Source organism: Phoenix dactylifera, unplaced genomic scaffold (genome assembly GCF_009389715.1).
Source record: "Phoenix dactylifera cultivar Barhee BC4 unplaced genomic scaffold, palm_55x_up_171113_PBpolish2nd_filt_p 001073F, whole genome shotgun sequence".
NCBI lineage: Eukaryota > Viridiplantae > Streptophyta > Magnoliopsida > Arecales > Arecaceae > Phoenix > Phoenix dactylifera.
This window is the reverse complement of record NW_024068421.1, coordinates 66,039-86,161: the sequence shown is the minus strand read 5'-3', so window position 1 is coordinate 86,161 and position 20,123 is coordinate 66,039. Positions and strand designations below refer to the sequence as shown.

The 20,123-nt window shown below is 39.4% G+C and overlaps 2 protein-coding genes across 5 annotated transcripts; both read right to left on the bottom strand.

Moving 5' to 3' along the window:
- Nucleotides 1-713: 713 nt before the first annotated feature.
- On the bottom strand, nucleotides 714-8,237 carry LOC103703428 (very-long-chain aldehyde decarbonylase GL1-9-like). Of its 2 annotated transcripts, none has more exons than XM_008786270.3 (3): nucleotides 7,800-8,237; nucleotides 7,470-7,705; nucleotides 714-1,593 (listed from the first exon to the last, which is right to left on the bottom strand). In XM_008786270.3, exons 2-3 carry the CDS (start codon nucleotides 7,698-7,700, stop codon nucleotides 1,051-1,053), a joined length of 774 nt encoding a protein of 257 aa, XP_008784492.2. In that variant the 5' UTR covers nucleotides 7,701-7,705; nucleotides 7,800-8,237; the 3' UTR covers nucleotides 714-1,050. The 2 variants fall into 2 exon arrangements, with proteins under 2 accessions (XP_008784492.2, XP_038977369.1); XM_039121441.1 differs by having other exon boundaries at nucleotides 7,820-8,237.
- Nucleotides 8,238-9,328: 1,091 nt separating this feature from the next.
- LOC120107913 lies at nucleotides 9,329-14,755 on the bottom strand. Of its 3 annotated transcripts, none has more exons than XM_039121438.1 (4): nucleotides 14,668-14,755; nucleotides 12,260-12,453; nucleotides 12,023-12,055; nucleotides 9,329-11,939 (listed from the first exon to the last, which is right to left on the bottom strand). In XM_039121438.1, the coding sequence occupies exon 4, from the start codon at nucleotides 11,653-11,655 to the stop codon at nucleotides 9,697-9,699; it is 1,959 nt and encodes a 652-aa protein (XP_038977366.1). In that variant the 5' UTR covers nucleotides 11,656-11,939; nucleotides 12,023-12,055; nucleotides 12,260-12,453; nucleotides 14,668-14,755; the 3' UTR covers nucleotides 9,329-9,696. The 3 variants fall into 3 exon arrangements, with proteins under 3 accessions (XP_038977366.1, XP_038977368.1, XP_038977367.1); XM_039121440.1 differs by having other exon boundaries at nucleotides 12,260-12,398; XM_039121439.1 differs by lacking the exon at nucleotides 12,260-12,453.
- Between the last annotated feature and the right edge of the window lie 5,368 nt (nucleotides 14,756-20,123).

The following is a 20,123-nucleotide window of genomic DNA, read 5'->3' as shown; positions in this document are numbered from 1 at the left end:
AGCACAACAATATTTGCCGTAGAGAAAACAAATTGTCTTCTAATTGCATGTAGCTTTAAGAAACCAAAAAGCGCCGCACGCAAGAACTATCGCTTATCCCTTTTTCTCACTATTTTTTTGAATAAATTAATACTACAAACAAAGAACTAGAAAAGGCCAAAAGAAGTCAATTTATCTTCCTGGTAAATACTCTCTTACAGATATGCGAATTAGATCTACATAATACGATGAAAGGTTTGCACCAAGTTTATATGCGCCTATGGGCATGGATCTCCAGCACACACCTCAACTAGTAATTTTTTAAGACACGGCTGACCTATTAATAAAGAGGTCAGCCCTTTAGCAAGACAATCTAATTAAGGATTTTTGGATATTTATCATCTAATGTTAAATGGGAAACATAAAGTGAATTAAAGATTGGAATTAGAAATAACTTGAACAACGAACGATACCTCTTTTTTTTTCTTTCTTTTCGAATACATCAAGCCTTTCTTGTATGCGCAAGATAACACTAGATACTTCGAATCAAGTTTATCTGTCTCAATCTCTGAGCAGAGTGCTGAACCTTGCTAAACTACTAAATCAAAGTTAACAGAGAAAAATGAGTGGCTTATATTGAAGGCCTCTTCTTTTTTCTTGGTTATGAAAATCCTCTTCTTCAGCAACATCTTTCAAAAACAAGAAGGGGAAAACAAAGGCACCACAATGAGAAATCTGGTAACATTAGAAATCATGCTTTCATCATATGCCACAGTAACCGAGACACATACACCAGCAATGGATCAAGCTTCAGTATCACACCTAAAGGAAACTTGCAGCATCCTTCTCTATATAAAGAGAGCAAAAAATTCTGATAGAGATACACTTATCCACCACAGTAGTAAAGAACCATTGCTGAGAAATAAAAAACAGGTTACGAGAAAGGAACAAGCAATCCTTAAATTAGCAACAGGCCATATATTTCCAGCAATTCCTTTCTTCAACCTGGAGGTGGTAGCAATCAAGTCAAATATATTGAGGTCTATTTTCTAATGAGATATCAAAAAAATCCTAGCCTTTCAGCGGTCTGGCCTCAAATCCCCCATCTCGGCGCATAACTAAGTTGTAAGGCATGTGGGTGCCCAATATTCTGTCCCATATTGAAAAGAAAGGCTGCGAATAGTTGTACTTGAGGCCTTGGAGTTGATGATGGATATCATGGTAGGCAGTGTTGTTCTGGAAGAAGATATGAAAGATGTTGCCGGGCAGCCAAAGCCCGCAGTGATCATCGACAGTCTTGATCACCGCAAAGCAGAAGAAGATCACAGCTGTTCTTGCAGTCATTCCTGATACCAAGAATGAAATTGCACCACCAAAGGTGTCCAGAAGAAGGCCCTCCAATGGGTGGTTGTAAAGGGCTCCGATTGCAGAAGGAACAACCAACTTGTGATGCTGGGAATGGATGTGGCGGTACAAGAACTTGTTCTGGTGCATGTAGCGGTGCACGAAATACTGCCACGTGTCCATTACAAACATTGCCACGAAGATCTGGACAAGTTGGACTGGCATGGATGGTTGAACTGCAGCACCTGTTGATACTGGTTTAGCAGTAACCTGTAAACATGAAAACAGAAGAAATAAAAATGATACCAAGCCGTAATTACTTCATAGTAATACTGACAGCCAATATTAACATTCTTCCACTTATGGGATAAGTTAACACACAAATAATTTTGGACAACAGTCCAATGGGCTACTCCAAGAAGTCCAGCTCCATTTGTTACTGGCAAAGACAAGTTTACATGTTGATTCTGGTAGCACAGTTGAACTCAGTCCATGGCATTTCGCCTTTTATATCCATCTTACTGTATATTTGGTGTATTAATTGTTGATGCAACAAAAAAAAAAGAAAACATGGATACCCACACATCAAAAAAAAAAAAAACGAGAGAAAGAAGATACCTCGCCTGACTGTTACCTTATTAAATCCAACTATGACCATCTCATTCCTTCTTAAAAACTTTCAAACTATAAATCTAGAAATAAAGTATTCTACAATTGCTACATACCCTTGTATTTCTACATACCCTAGTATTTCTGCATACACATAAAGAAAAGACTATTCATAAGACATGCTTTTGAAACAGACAAGAATGGCTGGTGAATCTTAAGATGATATAACTCATCAAATCAAGGCAAACCATAATCATAACCACCAGTCCACCATGCCTTGTCCCTACTATTTGGGATTGCCTTCATAATACCAATTATCTAGAGTTAAGATTTCCACTTGTACTTCCTATTAAGGGCTACGTCTATTGTTATTGCTTTATTTTTCATAGTTTGACATGTTTTCCCCTAATCATTTTCAATTTCAACCTGCCACCTTTTCCATCCTGGCTAGGTGACCGGTATCAGTGGTGTCATGCAAGCAAAAGGGTATGAAAATTCCTCAGTGCTTGGCTTTCAGCGATAAAAAGATGAACACGTGTAAGGTATTGGCAGATAACTTGGCTCATAATGCAGTCATGATTCATGAGACATAATGTATATGAATAATCATCAGCCCACAATATATATCAGTTGTACTGCATGACCAGAAGATGAAATGAGACACATGCACATCAATGTGTGAAGGATGAGATGCATGGGGCGCTCTTGGCTGCTGAGAGATAACTGAATGCCCTGAGATTTAAAGGTAGCATCTAAGACAGTGAAAGGCATGGCAACTCAAATTAAAATAATGCGCAACAAATACTCTGTTCCACCAAATCATGTCATAATTCCAGTGCCTATCACCACTTTTTTGAAAGATTTATCAGTAAAATTGCCACCTTCCACAAGATAAACAAATTTAAGCATTTCTATCTACAGTTTTAATCATCACCACAAGCACATCAACCACCATTAGAGTTACATATTGTGAATGATTTCTTAGTAGTAACCCACAAGACACCTTAGTGAATCCAAACAAAGATCTATTCATATGAATCAAAAAGCAAAAGATTAAAGATTGATGAAGGAAGGAAATGGAAACAAAAGCAGAAACATAGTCTGATAACAATTTGAATTTTGAAGACCACTATTTAGTGATTCATGCTTCTACGCACAACCTACCTACATCTACAACCAAACCCCATTCTAATTGACATATAACAAAGTCAGAATCAGCTATATATTCTTCATGTAAATATTTAGAAGCATGCTAGAGAACTATCACTTTTCTTTCTAGTGTTAAGGCATTAATGCACCACAAAAGCATGATCGACATTAACCTACCACTCCTTGTTTAATTGTAATGACCTTGCTAAAAACTCTTCAAGCTGCCAAAAAAAAGAAAAACCTGAGCTAAAATCCACAGAATCAATTCAGTGAAATAAGGCCTATAATCCCTAATGACCTGAGCTCATGAATCCTCAAATTCAACATACAGAAATATTGATACCTCTTTATGTTTTAGTTGCATATCAACTAGTAGGGGTGCAACATGGTTTAAGTTAACCCAAATCGAGACTGACCAGCCCACAACTTCGATTGGGTTGAGCCAAGATTTACCTACATGATTAGGTAGGGTTGGGAACTGCTGACCAGATTTCTAGCTGCATTAGCTTTGGGTTGAAGGCTCGTGCATCCCAGACCAACCTAAATTTGTGTAAAGGGCTCTTAACCTGACCCAACAAGGGTTCCCAATCTGAAACAACCCAAAATGAAACCATATCTCAACAAATAGAGTTGCCAAACCAACTGAAATTAAAATATGCTAGAATCAACCATAACCCAAAACCGACCTAATCTGACCTGATTCAAACCAACTTATGTTTGGGTTGAAAACCATAGACATCAAATTTACAGGTGGTATTATTCATAGTTTGGTTGTGATCCATCGTCTGGTTGTATTGCATTTGAGTAGAATTGTTTGTTGGTTGGAATGGGCTTACATTAGCCGCCCAAATTGCACTATAGTTCACCAATCAAAAACAGACAGTTCACCAACTGAAACTTTTCTAAAGTCGTAGAAACACAAAAAGTTCACCCACTCACAATGCTTGGTCCCCGCCATGTCCCATGCATCCTTCCAAGTTTCATTCTTGTTGAAGCATGTCTTCAAAGGTATTATCCCCAGCCTTGATGGTCGTTATCAGAAGTGACCCTCCCTCTTAAACCTCCAACGCTTTTAACATGTACTATCAAAAATAGAATATATCTAGAAAATTTATTTGTAAATAAAGTGATGTAACTCTAGATGTTGGCCTCAAACAAACCTGCTTTCTGAGCAATTCATCTTGTGATCTGCTTTTCCATGAGACAAAAGCCAGTATTAAATCCATCAATGCATTTGAAGTTGCTTTCTAAAATGATCACAAACATCCGATAAACTTGGTCACTTTTACTCATGGTTCGTAGTATTAGTTTGGTACTTGTACCAGTAATATGCTGGTACAGTGTTGGCATAAGTCAGTTCATGATATCGACACTCAATACAGCCCTTGTATCGGTTGTTGGTTCGCCTCCCCCACCAAGTATAAGTTCACTATCAATCATATGTTATGCCCAATACCAAGCAATACTATCCGATACAGCAAACCACACTTTCACTGTTCTAAGAAAGAAAGATGTTTCAATTTACACAAACCAATGCAATGCCTACTCATCATAAGTCAAGATGCTCACCATCATTCAACCAGATCCTCAAAGATCAGCTATATCAGTCATAACTGATATAATTACAAATGCAGATGTCACAGATTCCACACAAGTTGGGAAGATATGATAAACAACCCAATACCAACCAAGATAAAAATATTAAAATAATTTCCAAAAAATACATGCATTCTCTAACTCACCTTAAACACAAAAAAAAGGTTGACTTGAAGAAAGCTTATTAATATCTTAACATTAACATACTTTAAGCCCCCAACTCCCATATCGTATACCAAAATCATCAAAATTCCTCAACAAAGGAAAGATTCTTGTCTATCCATCCTGTCATATCTGAATCTAGAGTCAGTAAACCAACCAAGTATGATTCCATTGCTCTTTTCCTCCATAGGACATCTAAAAAATTCCCCTTATATATAAGCATTAGTTGATGTAAACACTGATATGACCCATTACAGCACATCACCTAGATTTTAAACAAAACCAACAAAGATAAACACGAGGATTTCAATTCAAGAATGTGTTTACGGATCATGAATAATTGCAATATCTAAGTAGTATCAATAGCATTCACCATGGGCCACCCAGTATCATTCTCAAATCACCATTAAAGATAGAAAATGTGAATATTTTCTACTTCATTAACAAAAAAAAAATTCTATCCAAAAAAATGAGACAATTGAACATACTATAAAGCATGGTATGTTGTACCGGTCTGAACCGGGCAGTATCGAACATACCGTACCGTACCAATTCAGTATCAATATCCGATACAGGTGGTGTACCGATACTCGGTATAAAAAAAAAAAAAAATTCTGTACCATACCATACCAACATTGTGCTAGTATGGCACCAGTACGGGATCCGGTACCGAGACGGCGAACCTTGCTGTAAAGTGTCTACAGTCTCCTGCCCTTTATCAGAAAATTCTGGGTATAGAAAGACAATGAAGGTATAATGTAACTAACCAATGGGTTTTAATAAGAAATAGGACACCACGTTCCAGCATGCTGGGAGATATGAGATTAAGAGCTTTATCAAGCACTTCAGCAAGCAATAACCCCTTAAACAAACATTTTAAATTTATGATTTTTGCTTCTCTTTCCTTTGAGTATTCTTAACAGATAAAAGTGAGGTGCATAAACAAGCAACTATTTTCGATACTTGATTGGTTGAAGACAGAAAAAAAGGGTCCCAAGCATATCCATAATATTCCAAAAGGTACGACAATAGAATAAACAAACAGCACACAGAGGTCAGAAGATGGTCGATACAAGACACCCCTGTTCATTCCTGAAGCTCTGTGCAAGACAAGCACCTCATTGACGACAATGACTAAGGAAAAGCTTTGATCTTTCAAAACATGATCAGATTCCAAACTCTCTGATTACATAAGCCACAATTCATATGCAAGGCCATGCATCCTATTTTATCCATACTGCAGCAGCTGTTTACAAGATAACCAGAGGATTAATTGCATATGAAGTAACTAAGCTTCCTGTGAACCCAAGAAATCATTACTCCATCATGACTAACCAGGATGATACTCAGGCTAGCATAAGCTCCTCACAAGCAGCTAGCAGATAATTCCTAAGTAAGGTCATGCCTTTCATCATTGTCAGCTTCTGCAGAATATGTTCCACTACATTTACTGATATTTACAGGTCTCCTCCTCTACTCTATCCATCGAAAGGGTTTGAGTTCTCTAGTAAAGAAGCTTTTTGTGGCCTTTTTGCACATCAGCAAACCAAGGTTAAAACTTCTACACATCATCCATGAAACTTCTAAGCTTCCTCAAGTGTACAAAGTACTATGCACAAAGCTCTTCCACTTTAGCATTTTTGTTTCTACTCAGCTCATTTTCATGCATATGCACTAAATACCTAATCTTGTCTTAAAAGAATTTTGCTTAAGCCTCACAAGCATAAAAAAACAAAAGATTCCCTAAAAGCACAATGCTTTATCAACCCCACCAACCTGATTCTGTCAAACCAGTTTTTCATCCTTTTTATAAACACAACATAGTAATGCGCTCTCGTTTCTCTATAAAAACTTCTCGTAATGTTTAGAAAACAGATCTTCCAAAAATGTCTTTCAAAGCTTAATGACAAGTCTGACATTATAGACGTATTTGCCAAGCTCTCCTTTGGTCACGCAAGATCCTTCTTTGTGATTATCATCAAAAGTTCTAATATATGTCTTCATGTAGTCCACGTACTATTGGGCACTAGTTGCATCATAGGTTTCTTAAAAGAGTTTTAGTGAATTGATGGAATGAGAGTTTGTGCTACACACATTTGGAAACAAAGGAATCATGAACAAGAAAATAACTGAACAGACATACTACAATAAAGGGGCAGCAGGTCTATCCTAATACTAAGAGATCAACTATTTTCCACATGTGTTATCTTGGAAGCATATATACAGCATGATCATCAACTATCGGTTGATGATGAACTTACAAAACAGCCTTCATTGAAAAAATGAAGCAGAATAACAAGTGTCTATGTAATTAAAATTTACAAATGCTAAAAAGAAGTCTACTATTCAAGCTTGTTCCTGCAGATTATATGGATCTACCAGGAAATACAATTGCATGCTCTAATCTTTCAGTCAGTGAACACTAATCAATTATCATATTCTTATCTCATTTCCAACACATGAATCTGTTTCAAAAGTAGTAACACATACACTTCAAGATTAGTAAACTGAATTGCCCACAATGGCCCACAGGGAAGCCAAGATGTCCATTTCACAAAAGGATTCTATAAACATCTAATCCATGAACAAATACAATATTCCACATTGTCTAAAAACTTCAAGACACTTACCAAGAACAGCACTCGCGCAACGGTGGCCTGAACCAGCTGTTGAAGCAGAACACCCTTGACCACCGACGACATTGGCACCAAATTCTTCTGCTCCTCTTCTTTCCTCGTGTGAAGCCGATACTGGTCCAAAGGCGGCAAAAGCAGATACATTCCAGCGTAGATCCAATAAACTATAATCGGCGCAAACGTGCCCATCAACTCATCACTGATATAACCTTCCCAGAAAACCATCTTCACTGAACGCCAAGCCCAAACAAAGACGAAATTTTGATGAGAAAACTCAAATCCAAGTCAAATCCAAAACAGTAACCGAAGATAAGATCAAACAACCATGCCAGTGTTTCTTCTACCCCTCAAACTGGTCGCAGATCTAGGGCAAATCAGAGCTCCATTTTATAATTCCAACTGGAGAAGGGGATAACTCGGAATGGCACCTTGATCTCGGATCCAAAACGCGATTTTGGGCCACTAGGAACAGAAAAGACGGAAACTTTCGGCGGCTCAGAAGCAACATCTGCTTCCGATCTACGGCGCGCTAAAGCTTCATCGGAGCAATGAGGCGAAAAAAATCAAATTTTGAGACCGCGAACGAGGAAAGGAAGAAGAACTCCATTTGAAAATTTCCAGAAAACGCCTCCGATTGGGGATCTAGGAAGGATCGAAGCGGGGTTTTCAGGGTTTTGGAAGACCAAAGATAGAAAGGCCGCCTTTTTCTCTTCTCCTGTTTTTTGTCTCTCCCTTCCGTTGCGCCCGTAGGGGTTTGAAATATAGCTCAACTTTACCCTCAAAAAAAGAAGAAGAAGAAGAAGAAATATAATATTTCTCTCCACCTATTTTTTATTAAATTAAATTTATGTTATAATAAAATCAATATTTAATCCTTATTTGTTCTTAGATGCATCATGGTTAAATTGATTTAGAGAAGCTAGGCCGGCCCATGGTTTCTATTTTGTAGATGTGCTTGATTGTATATCACTTGTTTTATTTTTAATAATTATTTTTTCTCTCTGTCGTACTTGTGATATTTCTCTCTCTCTTCCTTAATTGATGTTTCTTTTATCTCTTTCCAGTTGGTTTGTTCTGCTCTCTCTGGCCGGCAGGATTATTGTTCTCTTTATCGTTCCATGGATGCGCTGCGTTGGCCTACATGGCTGGTTGGTAGCTTTGGTTGCTGTTAAGTGTTAACGTATATGTATCTGGTAGCCACTTCATAGGATGGTCCCAAGGAATTTTTCAACAACTTCGAGATCCAAGTGGTTCAACTGGCACAATTTATGGTGCTATCAAGCAAGTTGTTGTCGAGGTTGGATAGTTATTATAGTTGGAGGCAGTTTATGAATTGGTCGGAGCCTAGGAGTCACTTCCCACATGAACCACCTAGTTTAAAACTGAACTGAGGAAAAGAGATGCTTTTTGCTTCAAAATATTTGGACTATGATGAGTGATAAAATGACCGTTCAGATTAAGCACAACCTTAGAAAGACAAATAAGACTGCGACCTCGTATATGGCCAATTACTTCGAAGGCATCTGTGGATTGAGAAAGAAGAGCCACCTATAGTGCTCCAGAACATATTATATTCTGACTTTATTAAATATATCTGTACTAAAGATGTATGAATTATTTATTTCACCAAAAAAAAAAAAAAACTTCACGAATGAGCTCACTGCTTGCTGGGGAAAAGCATAAGCATAGGGTAAAATGTTGCCACTGTGTCCAAGAGGTAAAATTCTATGGTACAGATTGACAGCACCAACTCCACGAATTAAATACTTATGGTAGTGCAGATGTTTGAATGCACTCACTATGAAGCTTCAAAAAATTCTGGCAAGGTCTGTGCACACAGTAAGAAATGGCAATTTTCATAGAATTCTTAACAATTTATTTGATGAAATCCCTCTTGCAGAAACACTTGGAAATCAACTGAACCGACCAAAATATGACATAACTGTTTTTATTCTAAACCACCATTATTCACAAGAATTGAAATCTGAAAGCTTTAAGGCTTGAAAGCTTTCAGAACTCATTACACCGAATACGTACCAAACAAAATTCCATCCCCTTTAACATATAGTTCACTGTACATGGAAACTAACACAACCAAACAAGACTAGTAACCATAAAGTTCAATTAGGAAAATGCAGTACGGCAGTACCTAAAGCATGGACATCTGATTCTAATCAACCCCCTTCCATCCCTCCAAATAGGACAACTGAGTTTTAGAACATCATCCGACAAAGCTCAGACCGTCCCCCCCATCAAAAGCATTCTTGAGATCTCCTCCAAGCAAAGTCATCAAACCACCACCATGCACCCTTCCCTCAGGGACCGCTAGTCCAAAGCCCTTCTCGTGGCTTCCTACTCCCTCTCTGCCTCCATCCATCAGCCCAGATGATGGTGAGGGGGAATTCACGGAGAGCGGGACCAGCACCTGAGGTGGTATGAGCTGCCTCCTCCCCATGCTTTCTTGTGACTCGATGCAGTCTGATATGGAGCTCATGCCAGAAGATGAGTGCTCGTCGATGTCGCTTTTCACAGCTGCAGATGTAGAGACAATACCTTGGAAGAGACCGCGACCAATCATGCTCCCACTCTCGCGCTCTTGCTGCAGGAGCATCAAGCTCCCGTGGGCCGCACAGAGACTGCTTCTCCCCCTGGCAAACTTCTCGCACCCCTGGCTCCAAGAGCACCGCTTTCCCCCGCCATGGGCCTTGCATAAATCAGTGCTCCCCTGGGCACTCTTCCCACATCCCTCGAACATGCAGCGCTTCCCCCCACCATGCCTCACACAGCAATCGGTGCGCCCACGGGCACTCTTGGTGCATCCTGGCACAGCGCATCGCTTCCCCCCTCCATGGGCCACACAGAAATTGGTGCCGCCATGGACACTCTTCGGGCAGATGCCGCCCCCCTCGAAGAGGCACCGCTTGCCCCCTCCGTGCCCCTTGCATAACGGAGTGCTCCCCTCTGCCCCCTTGGTGCACCCTTCAAAGATGCACCTCTTACCACCACCATGGGCCTTGCAGAACTTGGTGCTCCCCTGTGCACCCTTGCCGCAGCCCGGATACTGGCATCGGCGGCCACCTCCATGGGAGATGCACAATCCTGCCTGACCCTCAGCACTCCGGCTGCACCCCTCTATGGTGCACCTCTTTCCTCCACCATGCCTGATACACAGCCCAGATTTGCCTCGTGCTGCTTTGGTGCACCCTGGATGACCACACCGACGGCCCCCACCATGAGCAATGCAGAAGTCTGTCTTTCCCTCTGCGCTTTTGGTACAACCAAGCTGCTGGCACCGCCTCCCTCCGCCATGGGCCTTGCAGTATGCTGTTCGACTCTCGGCTCCTTTGTTGCAGCCAGGTTTCTGGCACCTTTGTCCACCTCCATGAGCTATGCAGAGTCCAGATGCCCCCCTTGCACCTTTAGAACATCCCGTGAATCTGCACTTCTTAGGATGGTGGCGATGAATCCTCGTATCAGCGGTGGCAGCATCAGCAATCATGGGCTCAGAGAGTGCACCCAGAGAACCATCAGTTGTGACAGAAGGCTCAGGACTCAACTGAAGCTGATGATGAGGAATGTGATGTTTATGGGTACTCCAACCACTTCCCTGGTCTAATAGATCTCTAGTTTCTGGTGCAATTTTCATAGTATCAAGACGCCCCAGCCTTGGAGCAAAGAGTAGAGAAGGCACATATCCACCTGATTTCCTCTTGGCTGAAGTTGAACCCTCGTCGGCAATTGGAACAGGCAGGCTTCTTTTGGCAGGAGGTGACTGGGTTTCGTGATTGTTCTGGGCCAGGGCTAGGATTGTTTCTGAATTCCCCCGTGAAAGCCCCAGCTTTAACATTGCTGCATCAGGTCCAGAAGAACGTAAGCTCATAGATGGTTCGGTTTTATTAATCCCAGATGGATGATAATCAGCACAGGAGGTATTTGGATTTGGACCTAGTCCAAGGACCAGCCTACATCCATCATTCTGAGAAGAAATATCACAACCGATCTGAGTATGGACTGTTCTACTGGTGTTGTTAATTCCACGGCCGAGGCAGTCAAGGCGTAATACGGTATCACCCAAGTTGTCTTTCTTGCCACAAGTGGAGATGTGAGCTGTTTGTATGACTGAAGTACTCCTGCAAGGTTCTTTTCCATGCAAGAAGACCTCTGTCATGTTAAGATCCATTCTGCTTGTTACAATAGCATGCAGGAGAAATCAATGATAGTGGATTTGGAAAGCTGCTAGAGCCGGAAGATGCCTCCAATCTACTATCAGTGAATTGTTAAAACTTCACAGTATGAGAAATTAGTTTGTTGATAAATATATAAAATCAAGATAAGCAACAAATCTTGATTCGCAGCAGCGTCCCCCACTGACAAAGCCCGATGTGTCTGCCCGGTCCATGACTGCGATACTGACTTGATTATAGATGAATTTATGGTCAAGAGGCTACTGCATTCTCAGCATATCTGAAAACATTTCACAGATAAAATCTTATTGAAGAGACAGTTGATGTAAAGAAGAAAAAATGAATCTCTAGGGAGTTGCTTACTTCTGGTTGAAATATCTCAAAACTTTAGTAACCCTGCAATTCGCAAAAGAGAGATTAATCCAGAAGAACATCTTGCTTATTTCCAAAGTAAAAGCAGCTAATTGTATATAGCATATGTCATAAGAGAATGTCAAAACAAGATTATTTCATTAGGTATTTTCAAGCGATGTGCTTAGGAAGTCTTAGTAAGTCGGAGAATATTAAAGAATGTTATGCAATCTAGACAGAAAAACTCACACAGACATGTCTAGACATTCTGTTTTTGACATTTAGATTTGCTTTTCTATGAGTACATCAAAAGCAGGGGAGGGGCAAGACATGCAATGCATCTTGTCGCACTTGGCTTCATCTTGAGAAGTGTAGTTATACGAACAAACTGAAAATTCAGATGTCAAATGCAATCATCATGGCAAACCCAACTGTCAGCAAATCTGCACAAGAGTACAGATGCTTCGTGATGTACTGTAACATATATGTATCAACCTAAAAATTTTGGTCCATAAAAAGTCAACTCATAGTACATGTTACATGTCCCATTCTGAATAAGAATGTTTTCTGAAAACATGTGCAGATTTTCAACTTCTAGTGAGAACACATTGTTGACAATGCATTTACGAAAAACAGAATCCATATGGGTATGAAATGACAACATGACTAGCCACATAGGACACTCAAAAGTACTTACATGACAAATTTTGCATGGAAAGATACAGTAATAATAGTTAAAAAATTTAAAAAAAAAATGGCTCGCTTTTCCATGATAACAAGATCTCATTACAATCATATCCAGCCTATCATCCCACACATTTATTCATCAAGAATCCCAGAATCTTATTTATCAAAAGAATAGATAACCTTGAAACACATGGATTATTAAAATAAAACATATTGGTGGACAGACAAAAGCTCCCCTTCTCGGAGTCAAATGCTATTTTCACCAGCCAAATTCTTAATAACAAATTTATTGCCACCTAGCGTCCAACACATTGCACATGAAATTTTTCTTATAAACAGCATATAAGTAAAAACCTGATACATTTAGCATGCAGAACCACTGCATCATGCAACAGATATGAAAAATATATGCATCACACATAAAACTAATGACAATTGCAAATTTGTATATAGTTTCTAAAGTTGATATCTGATAAGACTAACAGCCACTAGCATTTAAAGGTGGTCAAACATGATTGAGGAATCCAACAGATAAGGATTAATATTCCATCATCAAATTGTTCAACCTCAGATTTTTCTGTCAAAATAATATAATGAGATTCCTATGGGGTAAAGGATCGCCCAGGGAATAAAAAAAATCTCCAAGAAGGGAACTCAAATAAATATACAGACATATTTTTTAATGTCTCATGCATATTCTCAATATCTGCTATTCATATTTCTATTATATCCAAGCAGGCAACAACATAGCAACCAACTCATACGCCTCAAAGCTTATTACATGGAATTTAGATGGCAACACCAAACATATACTATCTGACTAACTGTCCAAAGCTCATCCCTCTCCATGTAAGAGCTTGAAGCAAATTTAAGCCTCGAAATTCAAAAGAGGACCATAAAAGAAAGAAAAGTTGCAGCTTGGATTTAGAAAAGATGGAACTATTTGATGAATTAATTTATCTTTAAGATCACTGAGACGGCACAAGACTACCTCATAAGAAAATTGATGCATAAGAAAATTCATCAGATATTTTTAAGTGTTTCTGTATGGCGATATAAAGGATCACAAATTTGTAGTGCACTGTGCTAACCACGATCATACTTCGAATATTTCAGTCCCCAATCCTAAGGCCGCAAAAAACAAAAGAAAAAAGAAAAAAGTTCAAACAATATCAAATTTATGTGGTAATGCAAAAGAAAGGGGGAAAGAAAAGGGGATGTGCTCTTCAAAACCAATTTGCAAATACTTCCAGCAAACATATCCATATTTCGCAAATTTAAAAATACATTTTATCCAAAAGATTTCATCAAAGGAGTCCAAATTCCTCGCCAGAACATCCCACAGAAGGAACTCACGGATCTCCTTCCGGGAAAGAGAACTCTATCAGGCACCTAACTTTTGCGTCTCATCTCATCAGCTCAAGAGGTTCCACAAAAAATATTTCTTTCAGAAGACAATTAGTTCTGAGGAAAACAATACTTAACAACACAAAAACATATTACCGCCCAAAAGACAGATTTTCCATCGAGCCCAAGCCCCGTAACCACAAACCCGTAACTAAAACAAAATCAAACGGAGAAATCACCACAAATTCCAGTACTGATACCGATCAAAAACACTCAAAACCCCCAGAAAGAGATGTAAACGAAACCAGCCCAAGATCTAAACTTTTATAACCCAATCACAGAAACAGCTAAACCTCGCAAAAACCCACTGGAGAGAGAAGAAATCGCTCAAATCAAACCCGACACACACAGAATCCCCCCCATCAAACAACAGAACTAACTCGAGAAGAACGGATTATAGGAAAAATTAACTCGAGAAAGACTACCAAGAAGATCAAAACAAACTCATCATAAAGACCAAAACTTTCCACAATCTAAAACGAGATCGAAGAAGAAAAAACAACGAATACGAGCATTCAACTAAACCAGAGAGAGAGAGAGAGAGAAATGTAAGGGGAAAATACCAGAACACCTTCAGCAGATCGACAGGGGAACCATGGAGGGGTCTAAAATCCTCAAAGCGAGAAGAAATCGGGAGGGGGTTTACGACCGCGGGGGAATTCAGGAGGAACAGCAGGAGAAAAGGAGAGAGCTTTGGATCGAGCGAGGAGTGGTGAGATGACAGCTGTGTGATGAGCTGGCAAACGCCGTCAGCCGCATCGACCGACACGCGATGCGCCGTTTTAGATTTAGTGGACGTAATCTGAGGAAAGCCGGGCGGCTCGGCGCGGGGTGGGGTGTGGCCATTCGAGCGCTTACACTGCTTCCTGCTTTTGGCGCGTAGCCGGTGGTTCGTCGCATCCGCCTCGGCCGAGCGACAGGGACTAGTTTCCGCTCAAACAAATACACCATAAAAATATATTAAAAATATAATTATTTTTAATTAAAATTAGAATAAAAATGATCATATTTTTTTTATATATTTAATTCGTGATCGAGATTAAAATTGGAATCAAAATAAAATTTAAATAATAATGAGAGTTGGGATCTAATTTTGAGAAAGTCTAAGTATTTTTATTTTTTCCGACATTAAAATAGAAATAGAACTCTTCAAAAAAAAATACTCATCCTCATTTTTTATTTTAAAGTCTAACTTTTTCTGGCCAAATATACTCTAAAAGAGAAGCAGAAAGAAAATTAGAGGAGGTAGGGAGAGTGGCTCATAAGAATTGGTAGGATTAAGATGAGTAGTTTTTAAATATTCTTCAAAAACATTGTGCGCTTTGTGGTATGTCACTTATCCAAGTAAAGCCGTAAAGCCATACTATTGTCGGAAATTTTTGTTTGTTATTTACAAGATATCAGCATGTCATACTAAAGAGATGGATTAGAAACGTGTAATACTTGCATGGATTTAGCATATGTGTGTCTGCTTTTAGTTTTGAAATATGTGCTTCTCTGGTACTACTCCTAAAAGAAATAATTGGGTGGGATATGACTTTTATTTAATATAACAATAGTTTATAATAGGGTAGAGGCATTGATGAGGCAAACGTACTGGCAAGGCTAAATTTAGCTTTAATAGTAAAGCAGAGGTATTTTTATTGCATTATCATTATTGCCTTTCGTTTTGTTTATTGGATAAAAGAAAATAATAATATGTAAATATATGATTGACGTGGTTGATCTACCAATTATTTAAAAAGTTATAAACCACGTCACTTCATTTTGGGCCTCCTGCATTTAGTGATGGAGTGATTGCGACATATAACCTAGTGATATTGACTAAACTGAGAAGACTGACCACAGAATCGTTAACACTCATATAATGTTTTCTAATGTGATGCTTTGTTGTTTTATAAATAAAATAGCTAAAGTTAGGCACTCAATTTGCTTGCTTCCCCTAAATACGTTTAAATAAGACTTGGGTCAGAGAATACTAAACCATGTTTAGCGAGTATTTTGGTCCTTCGAGAAACTAGCGCTCAACTTTTAGAGAATTTTTTACCAAACAGTAAATATTTTTTTATAAAAATTTTGCTTTAAAAAATTATACTTTCGAAAGCTTTGCTACTAACAGCTATATTAAATGGGGTCTAAATATCTTACATTCACTTTGGATGATTAGGCTGTTGATACCTTTTTTTAATGCATTCATGGACAATAATTTCTTTTTAATTTATGGCTGCCTACAGATTAAAAAAAAAAACAACACACATGCTGTGAGTATGGCATAAAAGAGTCGTAATTTCGGACTCACTCCACCTACCATTGAAGACTTCGAGATCACTACCGCCAATCACTGATTGAAAGCTCCCTTCCCAATCCCGGCTATCTGATTCACGTAAACAGTTTCCTACCCCATATGAATTTGATTTTAGTGCTGGGCTGCGCGCCATGACCACCTTTCGTTGGAAAGTGATCGTAATTAGATCATTGATGGAGATGGCAAGCAGAGAGGGTGAGCAATGGAGGACAAGGCTTGGGGCCACTGGTTTTAAAGCTACTGTCTACTTCTCTAGAAAGGGTGGAACATTCAAAGGAGTAGCATTTACCAACAACCACGGAATTAAGGGTGAGTGTAACCTGGGGCAATGTCTTATGACACTAGAATTATTAGAAGGAAGAAGGTGATTTCTTAAGAAAAGAATGAATTAATGCATAAAATTCAAGAAAAGGAGGTAATGATCGCAGAGGATATGGATAATGGTGGGAATTGGATCAAATGATATTTTCATCTGACGTTTTTCTTCCTTTGGACTGAGGATTGACAAAGAGGTTAGAGTACAAGTTCGTGTTTAGCATACTTTTAATGATATAATGATACAAGAACCATGAGCTAGCATCTATCTTGTTGATCATATAGGTTAATGGAGTACCATATCTCTAAAACATAAACCACAATAAAATCAAATGTAAATATATGTTACCCTGCACAAGGACATCAGGGCAGCACTGCATGCTCACAATATAAGTATTACCACTTACACTAAAAAAACCATGTCTTAAAAGATAGTTCACAATTAATCCAATCACATGTTCTTGCCAAATGTGCAGCATATAAGGAACTGGCCTAGATCACACCTAATCACTGCAAAACATTCCAAGCCTGATTTCATCTCAATTTTATTGATCTTGACTTCATCTACAGAGTTACACTTTTCGCCACCTTAATTGCTTGTATGCTAAGGTGTCATTTCCCCCTTGACGCCAGCCAATGAGCGGTCCCTTCAGGATTACGTCAGGAGCTCAAACTCCATCCACGGTGCGGCTCCACTCGACCACTCCGCTGGATGTCGGCTGGAACCCAGCCTAACGGCATATTCCTGACGCCGTCTTCGATCCCCCGCGTGCGCGCGCCCGTACCCCTCTCGCTACGACGTACGCGTGTCGATCGGCTATTGCCTCGCTCCGCGAGACGTGGCGGGAACAGATTCGCCGACTATCCGACGTGGCGATCCGGACTTCCGAGCGGAAGCGTTTGCGTCCGCGTCTCCGCCACGGCGACCCGTAACGCGACAAACGAGGGCGTGGAATGGTAGGGCGGCACACGTGTCGCCTTTTGATCGGCTGAAACGAGCAACCCTATCTTAACGCGACGCCACTAAAAGTTTCTATGACGTGGGCTCATCCTGTCCATTCTTGTGCGGCATTTTTGAACGGTTGAGATGTGAGGATAGGAATTTGGACGGTTAATTTAGCTTTTGCATTGAAATAAGTATATGGAGTGCGCGCGACGTCGTCGGCGTCAGAAGCGACGAAGGCGAACAAGTTGTCCGATGACGAAAACGCCCTTGACTGATTTAACATGTGACGGCTGTGTCCTTCATGTTTTCGGCGATTATTAGGGATCGGGTATCGGTCAGAGAGAGACTTGAGCACGTGGGGCGACTTTTTTCGATGTGAAATTTATATGCTCCATGGCTCCCTTTGATTATAAGTGAGCTTCGTTTTTTTTCTTTTTTTTTATATATATATATATATGCGCACGGGTGTGTGTGCACGTGCGTGCTTGTGCTTGTGCGTGTACGTGTGTGCGTCGACAAATCTCACCTATGTCACAGTGGACAAATGAATGAATGATACAAAATTTGCTGCTCATCCATGGGGTGATTATGTTCCTCTCTTCATTTAACAGCACAATTTGGCAGTTAGTCAATAAAGATAAAGCTTGTTTTCTTTCACCATATCAGACTAAAGTTTGAATTATTCTATATAATGGACACCTAAGAGCATGGCTGGGGCTTCTCCTTGCAAAAATAAATCATGTTGCCGAAATTCATGGCTGCTTTCGTCCTTTCATCAGAGGATCTAGGAGGAACAAGTAAATACAGAGCAATAGCCGCTGTCGTGTCCCTACAAAGCTAACTCCAAGTCCACCCTGTTTTTATATTTAGATATTTCCAAGGCTTCAAACCAATAAGTGGGATCTAATCATTGCTAAAGTTTGACATTCCGAGGCAACTTGGCATTTTAAAATTAATGAAACGTTGCCATCAAGTGTAGGTGGGCATTTGTGGGTTGTGCACCCTATATTTTTAGTTAGCAATACAGCATCAAAGAAACCAAGCATCGGTTTTCATATATATAAATAAAAAGAATTCATACTCTGTCAATGGAGGTTTGGACTTCAGAAACATGGGAGGCATAAATATTCTTAACATACAGAGACTGAAGTTGAATGAACTTGTTACTTATTTAAACAATTAAGTAGCTTTCAATTTACCCATTCATTTCATGCTTCTACTTGAAATTCCATCTTGCGACTCTAAAGTGATGTTACCTACCGCAATAGCATAAAAATCAATCTCAATCTAAAGTTTGTTCTATTCATAGCATGACGAAGTCTTCGATGTATAGTTTAGTGGGCTCCTCAAAGTATCATTAAATTCGAACCAGTTATCAACTTGGCCTCAGGTCTTGCCTTTAGCATTACATTACTCAGATGTAGAGAACCAAGGGGGATAAAAGGTCATGGGACAGGGACTTGTCTGGGCTACTGCCTTCAAGTGACTTGAGCGCTTTTAGATTATTTTTTGAGCAGTTCTTAAGGCTGGTGGCAGGTGAGGATTTCTTCTCCATGCAAAGGTGGAAGAAAAGGTTCCTTTTCGTTATATCATTATTTTATGAAGCCTCAGATTCAGTAAATGATCTTTCAGTGATTTAAGAAGTATGAAAGTTATCAGCTCATAGCTCTTAGGAGAAGAAAATAGTGGAGGATGACAACATTTTGGGCCTAAAACTTTATGCACCAATTGCACCCTTTGCTTATCCCAAAAGAAAGATCACCCCACTAACTAATTATATGAATCTGCCATATTAACTTGATGGTCCAACATGAGGATCACTTGGTCAGAATCAGATGATTTACATTGCTGGAATGAACAATGCTGGGTCACTACATTTTTCGGTGTCGACAATTCAGCTGAGAACTTCAGCGAACCGAATCAAAAGCTAGGACAAGTTTCTTGGTGTAATATTGGTGATCCAACCAGGTTTCTGAACCCACCCCACAGGAAGAATCCTCAAATGTATATCATGTGTATCTATATAGTTATTTACTTTTCCTTCTTTGCAACCACACTTTGATTTAGCCATCTTTATATCTATTGATATAATACTTAAATTTCAATTGTTTACTACTAAAATTTTCTACTTGAATATATTTTTGTATTTTGCAACTACTTGTAAATTAACTCGTTCATGCCACTATATATAATCAGATTGTTGGAAGTCCAAGAGATTCAGGCTTTCGAGATTTGGAACACCATATAGAATTCCTGCTCATCTCTCCACTCCAGTGCTCTTGAAAATTGCTTATTTTTTCAACCAGTTGCAGGTAAAAGTAGTCTAGTGTCATAGTACAGGGATCTAGCAAACATTTAGAGTCTTTTTAGATCTGTAAAATATGGCTATCAAAAACTCTATTCCATCAAAAGAAACTGGGCCTATCTTTGTTGCTGGAAATTGGACCCGGGGG